The sequence below is a fragment of the Parambassis ranga genome, chromosome 18 (assembly GCF_900634625.1).
Source record: "Parambassis ranga chromosome 18, fParRan2.1, whole genome shotgun sequence".
Taxonomy (NCBI): domain Eukaryota; kingdom Metazoa; phylum Chordata; class Actinopteri; family Ambassidae; genus Parambassis; species Parambassis ranga.
Window position 1 is genome coordinate 2,502,807 of NC_041038.1, and position 19,912 is coordinate 2,522,718.

Here is a 19,912-nt window from a genome sequence, read left to right on the forward strand (position 1 = left end):
AGCAGTAAGTTTAAAGTATTAACATTAACTTGTATAGTAACTTACAAAAAATCACATCTGGTTGGTAAAATGACACCTAAACTATCACAAAGCAAGCAACCTTTTAAAAGACATTGTAAGCCTAACCATACCAATGAGCTACAACACTAGCAAGACTCATTGTAACTCAGAGCAAAAGGAAAACTTTAAAATATACTAATATGAAATTAGACCTACCCAGTCTTGGCAAAGTTTGTCCAGTAAGTCATGACCACAGCACTTAACATCACATCATTCTTGGAGAAGTTGCACGGGAACAAGTCTGTGGCACCAATCATAGGCACACCAAACACGTACGGTATCTCATCTCCATGGGCGGCATCTGCCCATTCAGGTCGTGTTTCCGTCTGGCAGTGGTGGTAGAACGTGTAAAAGTAAACCGGGGACTGAAACTCCGCATGGAGTTTGGCAGTGGCTACCGCTGGTGCCACCCACTGGTGATCTGTAAACAGGGCTAACAGAGTTTTCCTTCGCATGTCACCATTGTCCCTGTCTGCCCAGTCCGTGTACATGAACTTAATGGTCTCCCTCAGGATGTCTTTGCCTGTAGGATAAGATGCGGGAGGGGAAAAGGGAAAAGGGAAAAGAGAGGAAGAAATAAATTGTGATAAGTTAAGAGTGAAGTAAAAACAGTGATAGAAAATTCTGAGAGATGAAAAACCAGGATCAGGTACACATTGCTAACCACAGGAACAGAAAAAAATTAAAGAGGTGACTGTGAGTGAAAGAGATAAAAGCAAAAGCAAAAAAACAAAACAAAACAATAAAAAACAATATAAAAAGGAACCGAGTGACACAAAGAACACAAGAGAAAAATATGCCTCCAAGAAAAGCAGAATGAGTGACAGGCACTTGAGAGGGCGTGTGACAGCATTATCCATACGTGTCTGTATTTTGACTGCGGCCCGCTGTGAGGGGTTTGCAGGCTGATCTGTTAGGAACAACAGCACTGTGATTGGGAGCAGGCTGCCTGGGGGATGATGAGCGACAGCATTAGTGCCCACAGTGCCTCAAAGGCCAAAGCACAGGCCCACCACGGTGAAAGATAATCTCGATGATAGGCAGTCTTTTTGGTATGCTGGTCTTGGCTGATACACTTCTCTGGGCTCACATTTTAACTCCTCTCATTCTTTGCCTCCATCATATTCTAAAGGATTGCATTTCCTCAGGATCTGTAGCTCTGGAGTGTTTGTTTATTTTTGTTGTTGTTATTAGAATATTATGTTAAAAAGCTTTGTTTACAAAAAAGTATATATTTGTATTGAAACTTTATAGTGACTATTTTTGTTGGCTCAATTACAAAATATTGTCATATATTTTATATTTTATATTATTGTTTTATATTATTTAAGATATTGGGTACTGTTAAGACAGCTGGTACTCACCCTCAGGGTATCCATAGAGGTTGTCAACAAAGTTGGAGATGGTGTAGTCAAATGCTGCAGCTGAGATGCCATCATTGTCTTCACTATCATCCACAAACTTGAGCCCCTCTCCTTGGTTCACTCCTATTAGGATGTCATAGTTGAGGAACTCCCCCTGGTGGTGACAGAGGGGAAGAACTGTTGGTGTGTGGCAAATTTAGGAGCTCTTTCTCCTATGTAGGAGTTCCTGTTTTGTCATGTAAACAAGAAACCTGTGACTGGTAATAGCAATATTTAGACAGAAGGTTTATTTTATTTCATTCAGAAAAACAGAACTGCATACCAAACCAAAGGCTGCCAGCATCAGTAAGAAAAATCTGTTATTTTTCAGTGTTACAGCTCTCTAGGGTGTGATTTCACACCAGCTGGTAAACGTCATCGCTACACTTGTCTGTGGAAAGGTCACGCTCACACCTTCAAGTTCTTCATGTACTCTGTCACAGTTACAGTGAAAAAAAACAAACAAACTGATTACCCTGTAGGATCCTTACCTGCTGCATGAGAATCTCAGGATCATCTGGCACCACGTCTCCATCCACCACAGGCCCAAAGGCGATATGGTAGCGGGCTGGCTGGATGTCCTGGTCAACCAGCTCCCTAAAATTCTTGCGCCTCAGACAGTCAACCAAGTCTGCTGTCTCTGTGTAGGTACAGCCCACCTTCCGGGCCAAGATCTTAGTGTACTTGAGAGGCTGGTAGTTGACAGACCAGCTGGAGATTGCTGTTCCACTCTGGGCTATTGCCCTGTGGAACAGACCTGAAAGTACAAAAGGAATACTGTTGTTAATGTGTGTGAATAAACAAAAAACTTTTGAAAAATGTGGTCTTCTTTGCATTTTCCCCACATATGACATTATTGCAAGTTTGATGGAGCTCTGTGAAGAATAATTACGATTTTTGATAGGACAGGAGGCAAAAAGACTGTTCGCTGTATAAACCTAATCAGTAAGTTTTTCCAATATTAGAACTTCCCTGCATTTTGGGTTTTTCATCTCCTTGAGAAAAACTGTCAGATAAAGGATGGGACTACAGACCCAGGGCTTTAGTGTTACAGTGAGAAAAATACAGTCCAGACTGGGGATAAACTCATCTGAGATGTCAAAAGATCCATTTCGTCTTTCTTACACTCAGCCTCTCTCTGGCTACCCTCCCTCTCTTCCTTTTTTGTTTCTTCTTAGTTCTGCCTGTCCTGTGCCGCTTGAACCACTCAAGTGGCTCGTTATGGGGCTGCCTGCCTCACTCATTTCCACTCTGTACTTCTTCTTTCTTTTTCCTCCATCTCCCGGGCTGAAGATTGGTCAGTTAATTATTAAGCAGAGCCGCAGAGCCTCCTATCCCTGGGAAATCAATTACAGTAAGAAGCTACACCTACAGAGCTACACTGAGAGAGAAAAGGGGAGAGGCAATTGTATTTTATTGTCAATATCAGTTTCTTTGTCACCACTGAGTGCCTCTTGCTTTTTCTGCTTAGCACCTTATTCTTATTATATTCTATATTCTTCCTCTTTTCTCATTTTTGCTTCCTTCCATTTTTGCATTTCTATCCCTCCTGTGTTCTTCCCCTTAACATGGATATTGTCTTCCTTTATTGTATGATCATCACAAAAACCCATCCCAGTCTGCTACTTCCATCCTGCACGCTTCTGCTGTCAGGCTCGATTTGTGGCGCTGTGTTGTTGACATGATTGGTGTCTCCTAAGCATGAGGATGACAGACTCCTTACCTGGCACCATTGGCAGTGATGAGGGAAGGAGGGTGGGTGGGGGGCAGGGAGGAGAAGCATGACAGACAGAAGGCGTCTAGAGGCTGATGTTACACCGTTAGATGCTGATGAAGAGGAAGATGATGATGGAGTGAGGACAGCCATGAGAATGGACAAGCAGGGAGGGGTTGGTTGTCACTAACAAGAGACAAAATGGTTAATTTTTTACACTAATTTGAAAATTGAAAAACATTTTAAAAAACACATTGTTTAAAGTTAAATTAAAGGATTGACACTACTAAATGTGATTAGCCTAGCTTATCATAAAGGCAGCAACTAGTAATGATGCTGACAACATTTCTTAAGCTAACTAAATCATGCAAAGATAAGTTTAATGATGCCTTAGGAGACAGGGAATGCCTTAGACAGAATAGATATTATTACCTGTCTGACAGGATTCTGCTTAGAGGAGGCCCTCCATGCACTCTGGGCAATTTGTGTTTCTGTTTTTCATTCCAGAGAAGCTGGTAATGTTGGCAGACCTTTACTTGCAGAGCTCAATCAGTTATAATGTAGCTCCTTATCAGAAGATGTCACTTGTGCAGTCAGCCAACTACTTTGTGACCTCTGTGTATATAACATTTGGGTTCTTGGAATCAGGTCACCTACCTATCAGTGTCAAAAGTTGGTAGGATGTTGGGGTTAATTTGTCAGGTTAACAGATGTCAGGGGAATTACAGAGGTTGTGTTAAATAGATACAGTGACACACAGATGCTCAAGCTTTGATGGCACACATTTGTTTTCAAAGTGCAGACAGAATGAGTTACAGATGAGCCAGAAGTCTGCTTGGTGCCTCACATACACACACAGAGCAGTAATTGAAACAGATGCGGTGGTTGTGTGAACATGCTCTCTCTAATCTCTCTTTCTATTCACTCGCCATTGCTTCCCTGTTGCTGTCCTTTGCAGTTTGTGTACGCGAGACAGAAAATGAAGAGAGGAGAGTAATATTGAGGGAGAGTCCTCGAGCGCGCGTCGAGAACAGAGAAGTTACGATCGGAGGAGGACAGCTTCAAGAACAGCATGATCAAAGGCAGTGAGTGCGTGACCATTTGGCTACAGATCGTCAGCCACACTGATCTCAATTCAGATCAAAGTCTGAAGACCTCTGTCTTTTGGTGGTGCAATATTAACACTTAGCCCTCAGGGTGTGATACTGGTAATGGGGAGCATGAGGTCAGATAGATGTAGGTTTTCGATGGAGGTAAAGTCTTCTTCCTGCAAAGCAGTGAACAGTTAAAGGGCCTGGAGCAATTGCCAGTAATGGGGGTAATAGAGCTCCTATGTAACTTATCCTCCAAAGACATGAACGACATAACCTGGAACAAACCTAGATTCGCTCATTAGCCACATAGCTGCTTAAATTCATCAGTTCAAAGGACAGACAGTGTTTTCCTCTGGGGAGGAGAGGCATGAAGTGAGCATCACAGAACCTAACGATTTCTGAATTCGACGCTGCTAGATGTGTTTCGATCTGACCAAGACTTACTCAGTATTATCACACTTTACATGGAATTAAATAATACTTCATACAAACATCATGGAACACAGCATTCAAATTACCCTCGGAGTGGTGTGACAGGATGAGGAGGTTTACACAGGAGGCACCAGCACCGGAGCCGAAGATAGTGATCCTCTCTGGATCTCCACCGAAATGTCCGATGTTTTCATTAAGCCAACGAAGTGCCTGAATCTGGTCCAGGAGGCCATAGTTCCCCTTAGCAGACTGATCTCCAGTACTGAGGAAACCTGTGTTGAGAATAAAGATGGGTACAAGAAGAGATGAAAATGGAGAGAGAAGAGAGAGAGAGAGAGACTGTATAAGTCAAATGATTTCACTATAGTCTCTATATAGGTTTCATACTTCATACAACAAGTGTGTATATGCATATATGCAATGCCATCATCCATCAACAAGGAGTCACAGACACATATGAAGTTTGTGCACTGTCCTTTTCAGTTCTTCTTAGTATTGTTTACTACGTTTAATGCCATTGAGCAGAAACACAAAAAGAACAGCAGCCAGCATACTGAAAAATATTGACTGTGGCACTAATACGAATCATACCCATAACTGCACTGCAAATAACAACACATCACAGATGTAGTTTGAGATTTGCCATTTTATATATTGACTTCTCTCTCTTCTCTATATTTCTTTGAAACATCCACTGGCATAAAATAAACATTTCTTACTTTAACATACTCCATTCTGCTACTGCAATTCATACTACTACTACATACTACTCTTTTTAAAAAATGTAAAAAGGATCACAATCAACTTAAACAATTCACAGATAGTGAAATCAGATGAAGTGTGTACATGATTGTGAGCTATGCAAGTCCCTAGGTTATGTTATATAAACCATGCACTATAAGCACATTGATGTTCCTATACTTTAGTGACATTTTGCAAATCCAATTTACTCAAAGTTTTCCTGAATGACAAGAACATTAATAATACCTTAGCTGACATTTGCCTCTCATTATTCTCCCACTTTTCCTAAGACCTAAAGCTTTTCTGTTTAAGTTCCTATTAACTGACAGTCTGTGAGATCCTGGTGGGACTTCTCATTAGAGCTTTATTAAAGGTAGGTGCACTGCAAAGGTTGTTCATTAAGCTGACAAAGTAGATGTTAAACAGTTGTAAAATGCTAGTTGCAAACACGCATGTGTACACGCTGTGTAGTCGTAGTGTACTGTAACTGTTAGAGCTGGGGTTGAGTTTAGCTAAAATGCACACACACACACACACACACACACACACCAAAAAAGGACCAGAACAGCAGATTTAAGCTGGAATACATGACGCTCTCCCTGCTATTAACCTTTTAGGTCTTTTTTCCATATTGAAAGAAAACCAAACTATTTATTATCTATTTTTAAATAGTAATTTTAAATAGTAATTTATATCTTTTTTGAATGTGTTTAAGTCAGAAAATAAACATAAACACATCTCTTGTGAGTTCTATTAGATGCAGTTACTGCGTATTAGCTCCGGTAGAGGGCAGCAAACACCACATAAAGAATATAAAAAATAAAGGCTATACAAACCAAATAAACTGTGGTTAGGTCTTTACTAGAATAACCAAGGATAGATATATAGATACATTATAATATTTTAACATTTGCCACAAACATTTTATTTTAGTTATATTTCCATAACCTACTAAGAATGAAAAAATACAGAAATCACTATCACTAGCCACAGCTTACCTTAGGCTACTTGAAAGGAAAAAAAAAATCTGTTCTTTTCTATGGAACAGGAAATCAGGAAATGATAGTGTCGAAAATGTTATCCTTAAGTTTATGCTTCAAGAGAAGTCCTTTCTTTATTGCCATGTAATTGTTTGTCAGTGAGAGCCCACCGTGAAAAGGCTAATAAGCTAGTAAGCTACCGATCGTCTCCTGCAGTAGCCGCCATGTTGAAGCTAGTTTGCTCCTGAGTTTCAGGATTGTAATGATTCCTTTTTTCCCACCCATCATAAATAAAACTGTGATTGGTTGATTCATCCGTCACTTTAATTAAGAATAAGGCCTGGCCAATGAGTGAGCCAAGTCCTTTTCTCCCATGTGTCTGCCTATAGAGATCACTACCAACACAAAAATTGATTAGTTAAACCTATTTTCACAGTAACCCTTTAGTTTCCAAATCAAAGTTGATAGAAAGATGGCGAAAAGCACAATTAGAAGACAATAATTAAAAAAAATGAAATTAATACAATTAATTAAATGAATGTAATATAAGCCTTCTTTAAAGGCCTAAAATGCTTTAGGTGTTCCCCTGTGTTATCAAGATCTTGCACATCAGGACCACAAAGATTTCTCACATCACATGTATTTGTCTTTTTACATGAATAGATGGAGCAGTCAGGATTCAAGCTGTGGCACTGTATGTGTGTGGTGTACATGGTCATGTGGATAAGCTGCCACCATGTGGCCAAACACGAGACAGGCAGGCTGCACTTTCTCTGATAAATGCACGTCTCCACAGATCCAACAAAACAAAGGCCGGTGCACACAGTTATGACATGAATGTGCAGTGGCTGTGACAATGAAAACATGTGTGTTATATTGAATATGAGGTTTAACTGTAAATTAGGATTCTAGTCACTAAACAAAACAAACAACGGGGGGCACAATGTTCTATAGGCACACCTACATGCACAGAGATATTCATAATACTTCTAGTTGTAACTATTTAAAATAAAAAACTATTTAAAAACACACACACACACACACACGTTTATTCTGGATTAAACATTTGACTAGAAATTACTACATTTGCTTTTGGCAGAAATCCACCATACTAACCTACCGATATTTAAGCAGGGATCAATAAATACCAGATTCCTTGGTAGTTTTTGTGTTGGTCCACAAACACAAATAAGCAGCGTGTTTGGCTGCATTAATTATAAGCCAAGCACAAACAAGAGGCAAATAAACTGCCTAATGCCCCACTGTAATCACCATGATATATTAAACATAACTAATTATGCTAATAAGGTCATTAATTAAGCTAATTCATGTAATACACAGCCATAGTTCTGTGTCAGCATTGTTCCCAAGTCCAGATATTAATATAGAAATCAGTTTTTCTGCATCATTGTGCTCTTTAGTTATTATGCATGTTTGGCTGATGAAACATCAAAACGCAAAGGCAGCAGGCACCCAACTTCCTCCTGTTATCTTGTTACAGCCCAAAGCTGTTGTCTTTCCCGCACCTTCCTGCGGCATCCATCTGACTGCAAGTCAGTGTACGACAGCAGGCCACTTCACCCATCATCCCCATGCTCTATAATCTGATAAAAGGCTTGGAAAAAAATAGAGGAGCTGGTTAAAATGCAGCAATGCAAGATGAAAGTGCAGCTCTGCATGAATGGCCTTTAAAATGGCTGTGGTAAGGAATGGTGGTTAGAGGGATGAGGGGAGAGAGAGTAAAGGAGAAGGCGAGAAGGATAGTGGGTGTTCTGTGAGTCCCGGATAGAGGCACAGTGTTTCATCTGCCTCCAAGACACCAGGGGTTGGCTCACACACACACGCGCACACACACACACACATAGATATATACAGACACACAGGGACACTGATCAAAGGCTGACACTACAGAGAAGACTGCCTCTTTTTCTCTCCCATCTCTCTCGCTTCTCCACACACACACACACACACACACACACACAGAAACACAACATGTGAGCACGCAAAGTCATGCAAATACATACTGCAAGCAGGACACGCATGCACACACCCTAATCAAATGACAGAAAAACCTGGTGCATGCCCATTTTTCTGTGCATTGTGTCCACACATCCTTTGTGTATCTAACCTGCAGCCACAATCCTGCAGCAGCAAGCCTCTTACGAGCCATGACATTATGCTTATAGACAGGTTTGTTGTTTGTGTGCAGCTGGCCTTGTCAGTACGATTTGTGTGTGTATGCATCTGTGACTTAGCCATACATGTAACAATGACTTGTGGCTGCCGGATGACAAACGGGTGCATCCAACACACTGCATCCCATGTGATTTTATTGTTAGACGCTGACATGGGTGCCAGAGCTCCCTGTGTGACTGTGTGTTTGTGATTGTATGTGTGTGTTTGTGTGTGTTCCTGGCAGCATAGTAATTATTGTCTATCAGAGGAGTGTGTGTCATCCAGAGACATGAACAGATGTGGGTGGCTCAAAGCATCTGAATAATGTATAAAACACACACACACTCGCACACACACACCTCAGTGTGTTTCTGCCTCTTTTGAAGGTGATGACTGCATCTTCCTAAACTGCATCTAAAAGTGTATTATCACCATTACGCTCATTTTATGCCGCCATGCTAAACGTTTTGTGATTTCCAGAGGGTCATGCTGAATGATGCAAGAGAGCAGGAGGAGGACTTGGAAGGAGGAGAAAAAGAGGAAATAAGAAACATTCCCCTTTTTTCTTCACCAAGCTTAAAAGGAGGCTTTTTAAAACTACAAACACCACTTTGGCTTAGACACAGCGATTGGCCTTGGGTGATTCGCTTCACTCCTCTCCCTCTTTCTCTTTGTGCTCCTTCTCTCTCTAAAGTTGTTATTACTATTACCTGGCTGTGACAACCAAATTATCTGTGAAATGATTCAGATTTTATGCCCTCACACTGGGCAGGACCTCTATGTGTGTGTATGCCTGTGAGGATATGTTTGAAGCAAGCTATTTACTGTGCAGAAAGAGGGACACCTGCTCAGCGTATCTTGCGTCCTGTTTTTTGTAGTGTAATAATGACAATAACTTTGCAGACATTCTTAGTGGTATTTGTTGTTTTAAAATGCCCTGCTAGCTCCAGGTAACACACACACTTGTGTAAAAATATCCTTTATTTCTTTCAATATTGTTTCTGGTTAGCATTTTTATGTGGCGTTCCTATTAGCACTCATCGTAGCAGTTTGTGGCAGTCTCATAGTCGAATCACAGGTACTTTCTTAACACCCGAACACATCAATTCAGCATTGAATCACTGCTAATGCTTACATTTTTTTTCCCTCTGATTAATTCATAATCAAAGTACCTGCTCGACAAAGCGCTCGAGTATTATACGGGTGTCACCAAAATCCGCCAAGGACAGAATATCTTCAACAATACAGCTTTGAAGACACTGCTTTTGGTGCATCAAATGTTAATAGTCAAATATTCAGCACTCTCTCTTTTCCATCGCTTCTCCTTTTATTGGATGTTCCTTCATTCACTCTTATGCCATTCATTCTTTTATCTCCTTGGTCCCTTGTGGTTCACTCTCTCTATCTTTTAGGGTTTAGTCTGGAGCCGAAGCTGCGAGCCTCTGAAGTCCTGACGCTGGTGAAAGAGAAACCAGGCCAGCTCCCAGCAGAGCATCACCATATGCACACACAAGTGTTTCCTCACAGCCTCAAATCATTTGACATGCATGTTTATGTGTGAGCGTGCGATTACCGTGGAGGGGCGTGATTGCTCCTGTTTTTGTCACAGGCCTGTCCAAGTATGTCAGACAGACGCACAGGAACACACACTCAGTCATACGCAGAGGGAGGATGACAGCGAGGGAGAGGGATGAGAGCGGATGACAGAGACAGAATGACTCACAAAGGGACAAACACAGTGAGAGGAAGTGAGATGATAGATTGTCAGGTGTATGTGCGTGCGTGTGTGTCCACAGCGACAAGAAGAAGCAGCCGTATCTATTTTACTCTTCTCCTTTAACTAGAGTCTTTATAGAGTGGCAGTGTGTGTCTATCGATCAGGGTTTGTTGCCCTGTGAACACTTTTACAGCCCCAAGGAACAATAGCTCATCATCCTGATCACACACTCCCATCATGAGCCTTTTCATGTGATCTTGTGTGTGCTCAGAATTGAAAAGCACTTTCTCTTCCTGATTTTTTTTAACATCTCTTCCTCTGCCTGTGTCTCTCCCCCTTTTCCTGTTTATCCATCACTTTGGCTCCCTTGGGTGTTGCAGTCCCTGGGGACTTTTATCCAGTCAGAGGGTAATGGCGGGTGAAATAGGGGTGCTATGGGCCAGATTGGACACGATGTATGGCATGATGTCGCGGCTGTGTAATTGTTTTTAGTCACTGATAAAAACACTTCACCTCCTCCTGTGATACTTTTATTGGTTATTATTACTGCATAATGCTGTGCTTGCTGTGCTGTGGGTTTGAGAGTTTGACCATCGCTATTTTGTTTTTTCTTAAAGCATATATGCATGAGAAGATGGAGTCGAAAGCCACACCTGACCTGTCAATCATAAAATAGCTATGTCCATAAAACTACAAGTACAACAGTACCACATAGGAGCCTGTAGATACGCTACATGATGTTATTGGTCTGTGGGAGGAATGTCATGTTTCTTGCATCAATCTCTATCCAAAAACATATGATACTACATCTCCCATAATTCAACCAGATAATATCTATGCTCCTTGGTTGGTGTCCTCCCTCGCAGGCCATTTAACTACAAGCTCTCACACTCTCACTTTTCACAGATTTAGAAGTAATTGTTTAAAGCTAAATAAAAAGCCAAAATTAGCTCCAGAGAACCTGTATCTTGGCCCAACCCTATGATAAATCGTTCCTGAGCAGGGATAGAGGGAAAAGGAAGAGATGGAGCACAGAGAGAGAGAGAGAGAGAGAGGGAGAGAAAGAGAGAAAACAGGAGCTAATGAATCCCCAAACTGCTGTCCATGCCTGCTCCTGCAGCAGCAGCAGCAGCAGTGGCAGCTGTGCGGTGGTTAGGATTTACCAAGCAAAACAAACAAACAGCAAAAATAAATGGGTAAACACTCATTGTGGGTCTGCAGGGGTGTGTGAATGTGGTTGTTTGTGCGTCTCAGTGAATACTTCATTGGTGTGTTTACATCCATGTGTTGGCACGTGTACGTTTATAAACGCACACCATCACATTTACTTATTTATTTATTTATGTCTTTATTTGACTTCTACGGCTGCAACTACAATGAACGGCTGTGGTGTCGGGAGCATCTGCAGAGCTAAAAGTAGACCTCTGCTATTCCACTACGCGCTGGCAAAATTCCGGAATACTTCAAACAGAACGCATGCTGGGTTGGCCTAGATACTGTAACTCCTCCACACAGTCACTTTGCATGGCACTGCATTTAGCCAGCGTGGCACAATTTAGCAGAGCTTCAGTTCTGTTCAGCTGGCACTGATGAGGCTTTTTGGGAATCTTTTAATTTCACCATTTGTTCAACAAAAATATCTCACATTGCAACTGTGTGACAAAATAAAAGTGAAATTAGTAAGCATTAACCTAACCTCTTCACTAAATCAATCTGTTATGCATTATTGTGTAAAATAAAATGTTTTTTTCTCTTATGGATTGCTAAATTGCTCACAACACCTGCACACACATGTATTGACATGATAATCCTGTCCATCAAAAGCAAAACAGCATCAAGATATCTGGTGTTTTCTTACCTCCATGGCAGTGTAATTAAAATATGCAAATATCCTCATGGTGAGAATGGCAGTTATGCCAAATGCTTTCAGTATTGGGAGGTTATTGTCAGATAAGGCTGCTTCTCATCAAAAGTGTGGCTGACATGAGCATGTGTGTGTGAGACAAAGGGAGTTCTGAGCTTTATCTGCAGTGCATAAAGAAAATAATCAGACTCCTGCCTCATAAGTGTGTGGAGGATAGCTTCTCAAATCCTTCTCAATTGCTCATCGGTCACACTAATAACCCAACACACACACATACACACACACACACAAGAGCACATATTCCACCCAGCAGAGCTTTCCATTATTTTGACCTCCCAGTTGTATGTATTTTAGGTAAACAATTTAGATAAATAATGTTCTGGAAAAATGCCGCACTGACAGCTAATAGATGTTTGGTGTGTGTGTGAGAGAGACAGCACTTGCACACCATCCAATGCTCTATACTGCTGGCCCCCTAAAAAGTGTATCAGTGTATCTCCAATTTTGCCAAACCAAAAATAATCCAGAGGAACATCTGTTTAAAAAATAAAACAAACACTTTACTTTTGAAATACCATAAAATTGCATTGTCACAAGATGTGTTATTCTCACGTGAGTTATTTGCTTTAAATGATGATTAATTCATTATAATGAGAACAAAAAAATATTCATTAATCATGAGTCATGTTTTTTGTTATTATCAAAAAATAATTATAAAACCATGACTCTCCACAGTTTCTTTCCCAGAAGCCTTTGCCTTATTTATAAATAATGTCATATTGTCCAAATAGAATTAGAAACACAAGTAACATTTGTCTATTTAAACATTGAATATTTGTCATGTTTTCACTTTTAATTGTACCTTTAATTCTTCTATCTATTTGCACAAAAAATACTAGCAATATTACTAGATATTTAGGGTTTAAAGCCACATCTACTTTTCCGCCTCTCAGCCTTGGACAGTCCCATGTAGGTGCAAACATTATCTGCCTTAATACTAATGCATCAGTGTTGGCATTTAATGAGATTTAAAATAGGACTAAGTGTTTTAAATCACCTTTTCAGCTGCTCAAAATATTACTAAGATCAGTATTTGGAGTCTACATATTGATTTACACGCCCTCTACTGGTAGAAATTAGGTACTGTGCACATTGCATTAGCTGCTGTTACGCTTGTAGTTCATTTTTATAATATATAGGTAAGTTAACTTCCAGAATGGGTTAGCAAAGTTGCTTTTCCAGCTGCAAAATGTACAACCTTTTCTCACTGACTACTAAAAGCACACATGAAGTTCCATCACACAGACAGGATGACAGAATGGCAGAGTGCATTTGCAGTCCAAGGCTACCGGGCAGCTTCTATTATACCAGAAAGCAATACGGAACAAATAACTGTGCTGAATGTTTTTGTCAGAGGTGGTGTTTTCTCTCTTCACACCATCACATACAAATGGAAAATGCTGCTCCAATGTGCGACGCAAGATAACACTGTTTGTCAACCTTGTGATTTGTGCCTGTGCCTCGTCATATCACTCATTCTTCTGAATGTGCGGAGGTAATGCCCTGAATGAAATGGCCCTTCGAAGGAGGACCGCTCTCACTCACTTGTCAATATGGGACCAACTCACAAGACCCCTAACATATGCTACGTCAAACTGCTCTGATTTATTAGCGTGTGTTAGAAACCTTGCAACACTGAGATGATTTTGAGTATATCACAAGCCAATAAAACGTCTCCACCGAACTACAACAGAAAGACGTGAACTGAATCTGCAGGGTGAACTGTTACAGAGAGAAAGTGCCCGTCAGGCAGCAGGATGCGGTGCAGCTCTATAGGCAGTGTGCTGTATATTTATTCCTGCAATTTCCCACCTCTCTCTCTCTCTGTTATCTTGTGCATCAATCCCTCAGTCCCTTTCTCTCCTCCACTTTAAGCCTGTTGTGCCTGGGCAGGCCCACATGTTAATGAAACCTCTCATATAAATGCATGTGTCAGAGATGGTCCAGTCCCTGAGCTGATGGCATCACAACAAGAAAAACAACAAGAAAAACAACAAGAAGAGTATATTTCTGTCCATCATTCTTCTCTGTTGAGACTGTCGGCCTGCCTGTAAATCAGCTAGTAAATCACCCAATAATTTCCAATAATTTACCTGCTGCGTTCATTGACATCCAGTATCAGTACTACTCCTTCCTTCCTCTCATGACAAGCCTGTCATTCTTTTAATACATTTAAATTTATGATTCTCTACACTAAAAGTAAATAGGTCCCATAAAACATTAAACTACCATAGTCCAGATCCATTCAATACACACACACACACACACACACACATATCTTGTATAGACTACAAACCTTTGAGAAAATCGTCGAGTGATGTCACCCATCAGGTTTTGAAGAGATATTTTTGACTATCACCATGTTGGCAGTGTCTATGGATGCTCTCCTTTATCCAGGTCATATTATGTCCAAGAGTTTAAACTGAGGCAACTGGACTCATAGGTTTTTGTCTGAAGATGTTTCACCACTCCACAATCCACACTCAGGGACTCAAGTGGCTCTCCCAAGTGGTTTTCCCACTTGTGCAGAACTGAAATGTCTTCAGACAAAAACGTTGCCTCGATTTAAACTCTTGGACATCATGGCGTGTCGTAAGTTTCTAAAGTTAACACAATCTTGTTCAAATTTTTCACCACACACACTGTTATGATTACTGTTTGATTACTGCATGCCAGGAAGCTCTGAGATGCTTCCTCTATATTTGCATCTCCTGTAATTTCATGGTGGTGTTACACTCTGTGTGTGTGTGTACCCAAGCCTCTATGTCTCTACACATTTGTCCATGAGACACCAAGTATGCATGCGCTGGAATACCAGAGTCTTATGCAGTGCGGGGGGAAGATTTCACTGGCTAAACTGGTGTGAAATGACAGAGTGAAGGGATGTCAGAACAGAGTGTGTGTAGTCAAAGTGTTGCAGAAATAGAGTGTGACAGAGAGAGAAAGCAGAAGAGAAAAGTCAAAGTAAACATGTATGTGTACCGTGAATCTACAGACACACAGATATAAAAGACATCCAAGGCCTTGATGAATAATTCATCTGCCAACATAAATAGATGCAAGGCAACCTGGAAACTCTTCACTGCGTAACAATTTCTGGCACAAGACTTTTTATGGTTCTGTACACCAGAAACGTCCATTATTCAGACGATTTTTAAAAGTGGCCACAAAAAAAATCATCAGAAACCAAGCTATGAAGTCTTTAAGTTTAGCAGACCATAAATGAAGCAAATTAACAAGGCACTCACAGATTCCACTCTGCTGCACTCGAGGTTTTGACAATTATTTACACTTCAACACTGAGCAAAGGGATTAAATCTTCTGACCCTTCCAAAGTCACAGTTTGGACGATCAATTTGCTTTTTTTTTTTTGTGCTGAATGGACGTTGTGCCAAAAAAAAGACTGGCAGTGACATTACTCCTGCTGGACTAGTACATGAATGAAGACTGTAAATAATCATCATCTTCTCTGCTGGCAGAGAAAGTGCTGCACTTTAAATGTATGCTGAAACACAGTGAACTGGCTGCTTCCTACATCCGGGTTGATGCTGAGTCTTGTTACAAACACAGCATGTGTACAATGTTAAAGTTTCCTTGGTAGACAAGAAAAAGAAAATATTCTTCCGTTTTCTTCTGCTTACTTCCTCACAACCTTTGCTTTCTTCTCCTTAACTCCCAGCCTTGCAGCACCGACCAAAATCCATCAGTATTTTAGCCGAGCCATGGTCTATCACCCTCTCACAGCATGGAACTATTAGACTCATCTTAGCTGGAGTTGCTCCTAATTTGGCATCCTCAGACCACTGGGTGTAGTGTGTTGAAAGTTATCAGAGTGAGGCCAGCTCCCTATTTGGCAGGCAGAGGGGCAGTGCAACCACTGTCTGTCTGCCAGGTTGATTAATAAGTAGCGGCACAGCGGCTACACTAACAGCCTGGCCTGCCTGGACGCTTCAAGAGCTTTGCTAAATTAATAACACACATGCACAAAATGTGTTTACTGACTCGAATGCACACACACTGCTACTCATCTCTGTTTCTTACACACACTCAAAAACGACAAGCAATAATGGAGGACAATACAGGTTTGCTTGATAACACAGAGCAGACATACTGAGAACACAAAGACGTTCATGCACACCTGCCCGATCCCTCCATCCAGTTTACACACACACACACACACACAGATAAAACTGTCTCCTGCGTGTCATCTCTTTCAGCCGTGAGGTGTTTGAGTGACGGCTCATCAGAGCTGTATTATTGTATTATTGTGAGCGCACCATTAAGCAGAGCAGGCAGCCAGGCATAACAAAACACTTCCTCATTCTGTTGCTATTAGTTACCGCCAACATGAGGAAGGGTTGAGCAAGCATATATGGAGGGTGACACAAAACAATACAGTAAGTGAAGTAAAGCTGGTAAAAAGTGTAATTAGGTTTAGTTTGCTCTTTAGTAACACTGCTATTCATTTGTCTGTCAGTTTATCCATTCATCTGTCATGTGATAGGTCAGGCGTCACAAAATGAATAAAACACCAGGAAGAAATGAATCATGTCAGCACTGTATTCCCGCATTAGAAAGAATTATAAATCCAGGATATCTGACGTATTGTTAAATGACTGCTGACTGCATAGGAGCACAGCATTCATCCTGAGAATGACATTCTTACTGCCGTCATGTTCATTTTCCATTTATGTTGTACTCATGCTGTATATATTGTAGATTATGATGTCACAGTGGACCTACTTTTTATCCTATTAAAAGTATCTGTGCACAATTCTGACATAACGAGCAAGCAACCAAATATTATATATATAATTACACAAATGTGTATTACTCAAAACTACTTTAATTGAATTGATGCATTTTTTTATGCACCTCACTGACAGTATTCATCGTGTGTGTGCGTACATACCCATGCTTGTGTGTCACTGGTGTATTAGCATAAGCTACAGGTGTAAACAGTGGTGGGTCTCTGTCAAGGTGTTTGCTTGGAGACTAAAAAGGAGCAAAACACAGGTGGGTGGCCTCACACATGGTGAGATGCACAGGCACTCACTTATTCATAGACACAGTGTGAGGCAGTAAAAGAGGGAGACAAACACATACACAAAAATGAAACCCCGTCCACATTCTAGGGTGTAGTTTACAGTGTGCGTGTGTGTGTGTTTTAATTTTAGTCCAGTAAAAGTGTGTTATTGTCTGGGAAATGTAGTTTCTTTTTTCTACTACTGGTAAAAGTTGAGCTCCCCCTTATTGACCTTGTGTGGGCATTGGAGGGATCCACCAGTCCTTGAAGTGACAGGAGAGCCACATCAGCTCATCCTCGGCTGTTGTCAAGCACACCGTTGCTTGGCAACTGGCCAAAGGTAGAACATGGCTGGAGATGACGACCTGTCTGTCCCCTTGTCATTTTTCCCATTCTGTCTTCCTCTCAGCTGTTCTCATAGATCTTCCTAATTTTTCCTTTTCATTATGAGAGACCTGCTACCTTTTCAACCCGCTGTCACACAGTTCTACAGTATGTTAGCTAAAAAGAGGTCAAACTCTCTCTTTATCCACGTATCATTGTCTGTCATTGACTTATAACTGTGGACCTACAGGAACTACACTCTCCCTGGCACAAAGTACAAAAAGCTTTTTAATATTTTAAGACTTTTTAGTATTTAGAACACTTTATGTAACTATCAACTATCAAAGACAACTTGACTCCTTCCCTTTTTTCCCTCCTTTTTTGCCCCCCCCCCTCTTCAAGCACAACATTCTCCAACGTGTTTCATGCTCTACTTCCTTTCCTCTCTACTTTCAAAGCCAGGGTGCTTTGTAGAAAGCAGCTGGGACTGCATTCAATGACTGCTACAAGAAGTGAGATGTGGTGAAAAGAAACTGAAAATGAATATACTTTTTATGTATTGTTAAGGCAGATACAGAACGTCCACCATTTTTGATATTAAAGTAAGCAATCCCTGTATATAATTACTTTTGTAATTGTAGGACATGTAGTGACTATAGTTTGTGTCTCTGACATAAAATGCTGGATGTCACAAATCTTCCTCTTCTTCTTATTCTGCTTTAAAACTCGTCCTGTCTCCAGCTAGTGCAAAATTTACACACATCACTTGAATTAGTAATTCAAGTGTTATGTTTGTACACAGCCATATGCCCAATTTACTTATGATTAAATTTAACATAAATGATCATGGATTTATTATATCATGTGAGCCTTAGGTTATTTATCTTATATATTTGCTGGTTTTGATTTTGTGTTATTATGTGTCCAGTTTTGTAAAGCACTTTATTACTCTGTTTTAAAACCTGCCACACAAAGATCCTGTTTTCCCCTTTAGGGCCTAATATTGTGCTATAGGTGATGAATGTTGTGTTAATGCAAATGTTTTATCTGTGTTAACAAGTTATTGTATGTCCAGGGACTTTCTTTTTCATTATTGGTTCGCTGGGTACAATAAAATTTTACTTTATGGAGTTCCCAGATTGTTTATCTGACTGAGCAGACAATAGCCCTCTCTCAGGTCCTCGTTTTCCCTACCCAAAGCTTCATTCACCCAAGTAAAAACAAAATAATTTATATAAAAATAAGGGTAACTATATGTGCAACAGGTGCATTACAAATGTGGTAACCATTAAATCACACACTTTTTAAATGTTTTTATGTCTGTCTCTTCATCCTTCTCTCTATACACCTTCTTCTTGTCTTTTTCTCCCACTCTGGCTGTCTTGACACTGTGGATGCCTGGCTGTGTTTGTGCTGAGGGCAGCATTTTGTCACGTCCTCTCATACATATGCAACACTCCAGGTAAGAGTAAGTCAGAGCAAGTGAAAGAGAGATAGAGAGAGAGAGAGAGAGGGACAAATAAGGAAAATAGAAGTGAGGGACTTGTGACTAATGGAAAAGAAAGGTGCAGGATAAGGCAACTTAAGGTATGCGGAGGTGAAGAGGAGATTAAGAGGAAGCGGACAAACATTTGAGTAGGACAACAAAATGACATAGAGAAAGAGTGAGCAGGAGACAGAGAGAGAAAGATGGAGTGGACAGGAGTCAAAGCCATTAACCTACAGGCTTGGAGCTGCCGCTGCTGCTGTTTGTGTGTGGTTGGTAGGTGGATGGAGACATAGTCGTATCCCTGAGGCCAGGCCAGCCAGGTCTGTTGTCAACCTAACCCCTTCTGTCCTCTCCACTAACCAAGATGGATGGCCGGCAGTGCTGGCTAATCACGCGCTCCGCTGGCTAGAACACGCGCACCTGAGGCCAGTGGGGCCACACGATTGTAACAGGTACTATACCACCCCGAGGAAACAGGTGGACCAGGCTGTACATTTGTAAAGTAAACCTACAGTTTCATTGCTCTTTGGTGTCACATGCGCAAATGTGTTGAGACAGTAATGAATTCATGTATGCTGGCTGCTGGCAAACATGCTGATATTTACACAGATTTGCAGGACATGTGCACTGGAAACTGTGTGCAGGCAGAGAAACAAAGATTACTACTCGTCTCCTTTAATGTATGGACACTACACACATCACAGTCATTATGTCATATGTGATTGGACTTGATATAAAAACCTGTTGATGGTGACAGCTGGGAGATGAAATGATGCTTCACGCAGGCACCTTTTCGCACACACATCCAGATAGAATTGCAAAGACATTTAAGG

The 19,912-nt window shown here is 40.9% G+C and overlaps 1 protein-coding gene across 1 annotated transcript in view; it reads right to left on the minus strand.

The window, feature by feature from the left end:
* The window catches only part of nlgn2a (neuroligin 2a), a 151,492-nt gene that overhangs the window by 4,632 nt on the left and 126,948 nt on the right, over positions 1-19,912 (minus strand). The window contains exons 7-10 of the mRNA XM_028429364.1: positions 4,790-4,975; positions 1,955-2,220; positions 1,425-1,578; positions 217-583 (exon numbers count right to left, since the gene is read on the minus strand). Coding sequence (XP_028285165.1) covers positions 217-583; positions 1,425-1,578; positions 1,955-2,220; positions 4,790-4,975 — 973 coding nt within the window. The remainder of the gene's footprint in view (positions 1-216; positions 584-1,424; positions 1,579-1,954; positions 2,221-4,789; positions 4,976-19,912) is intronic.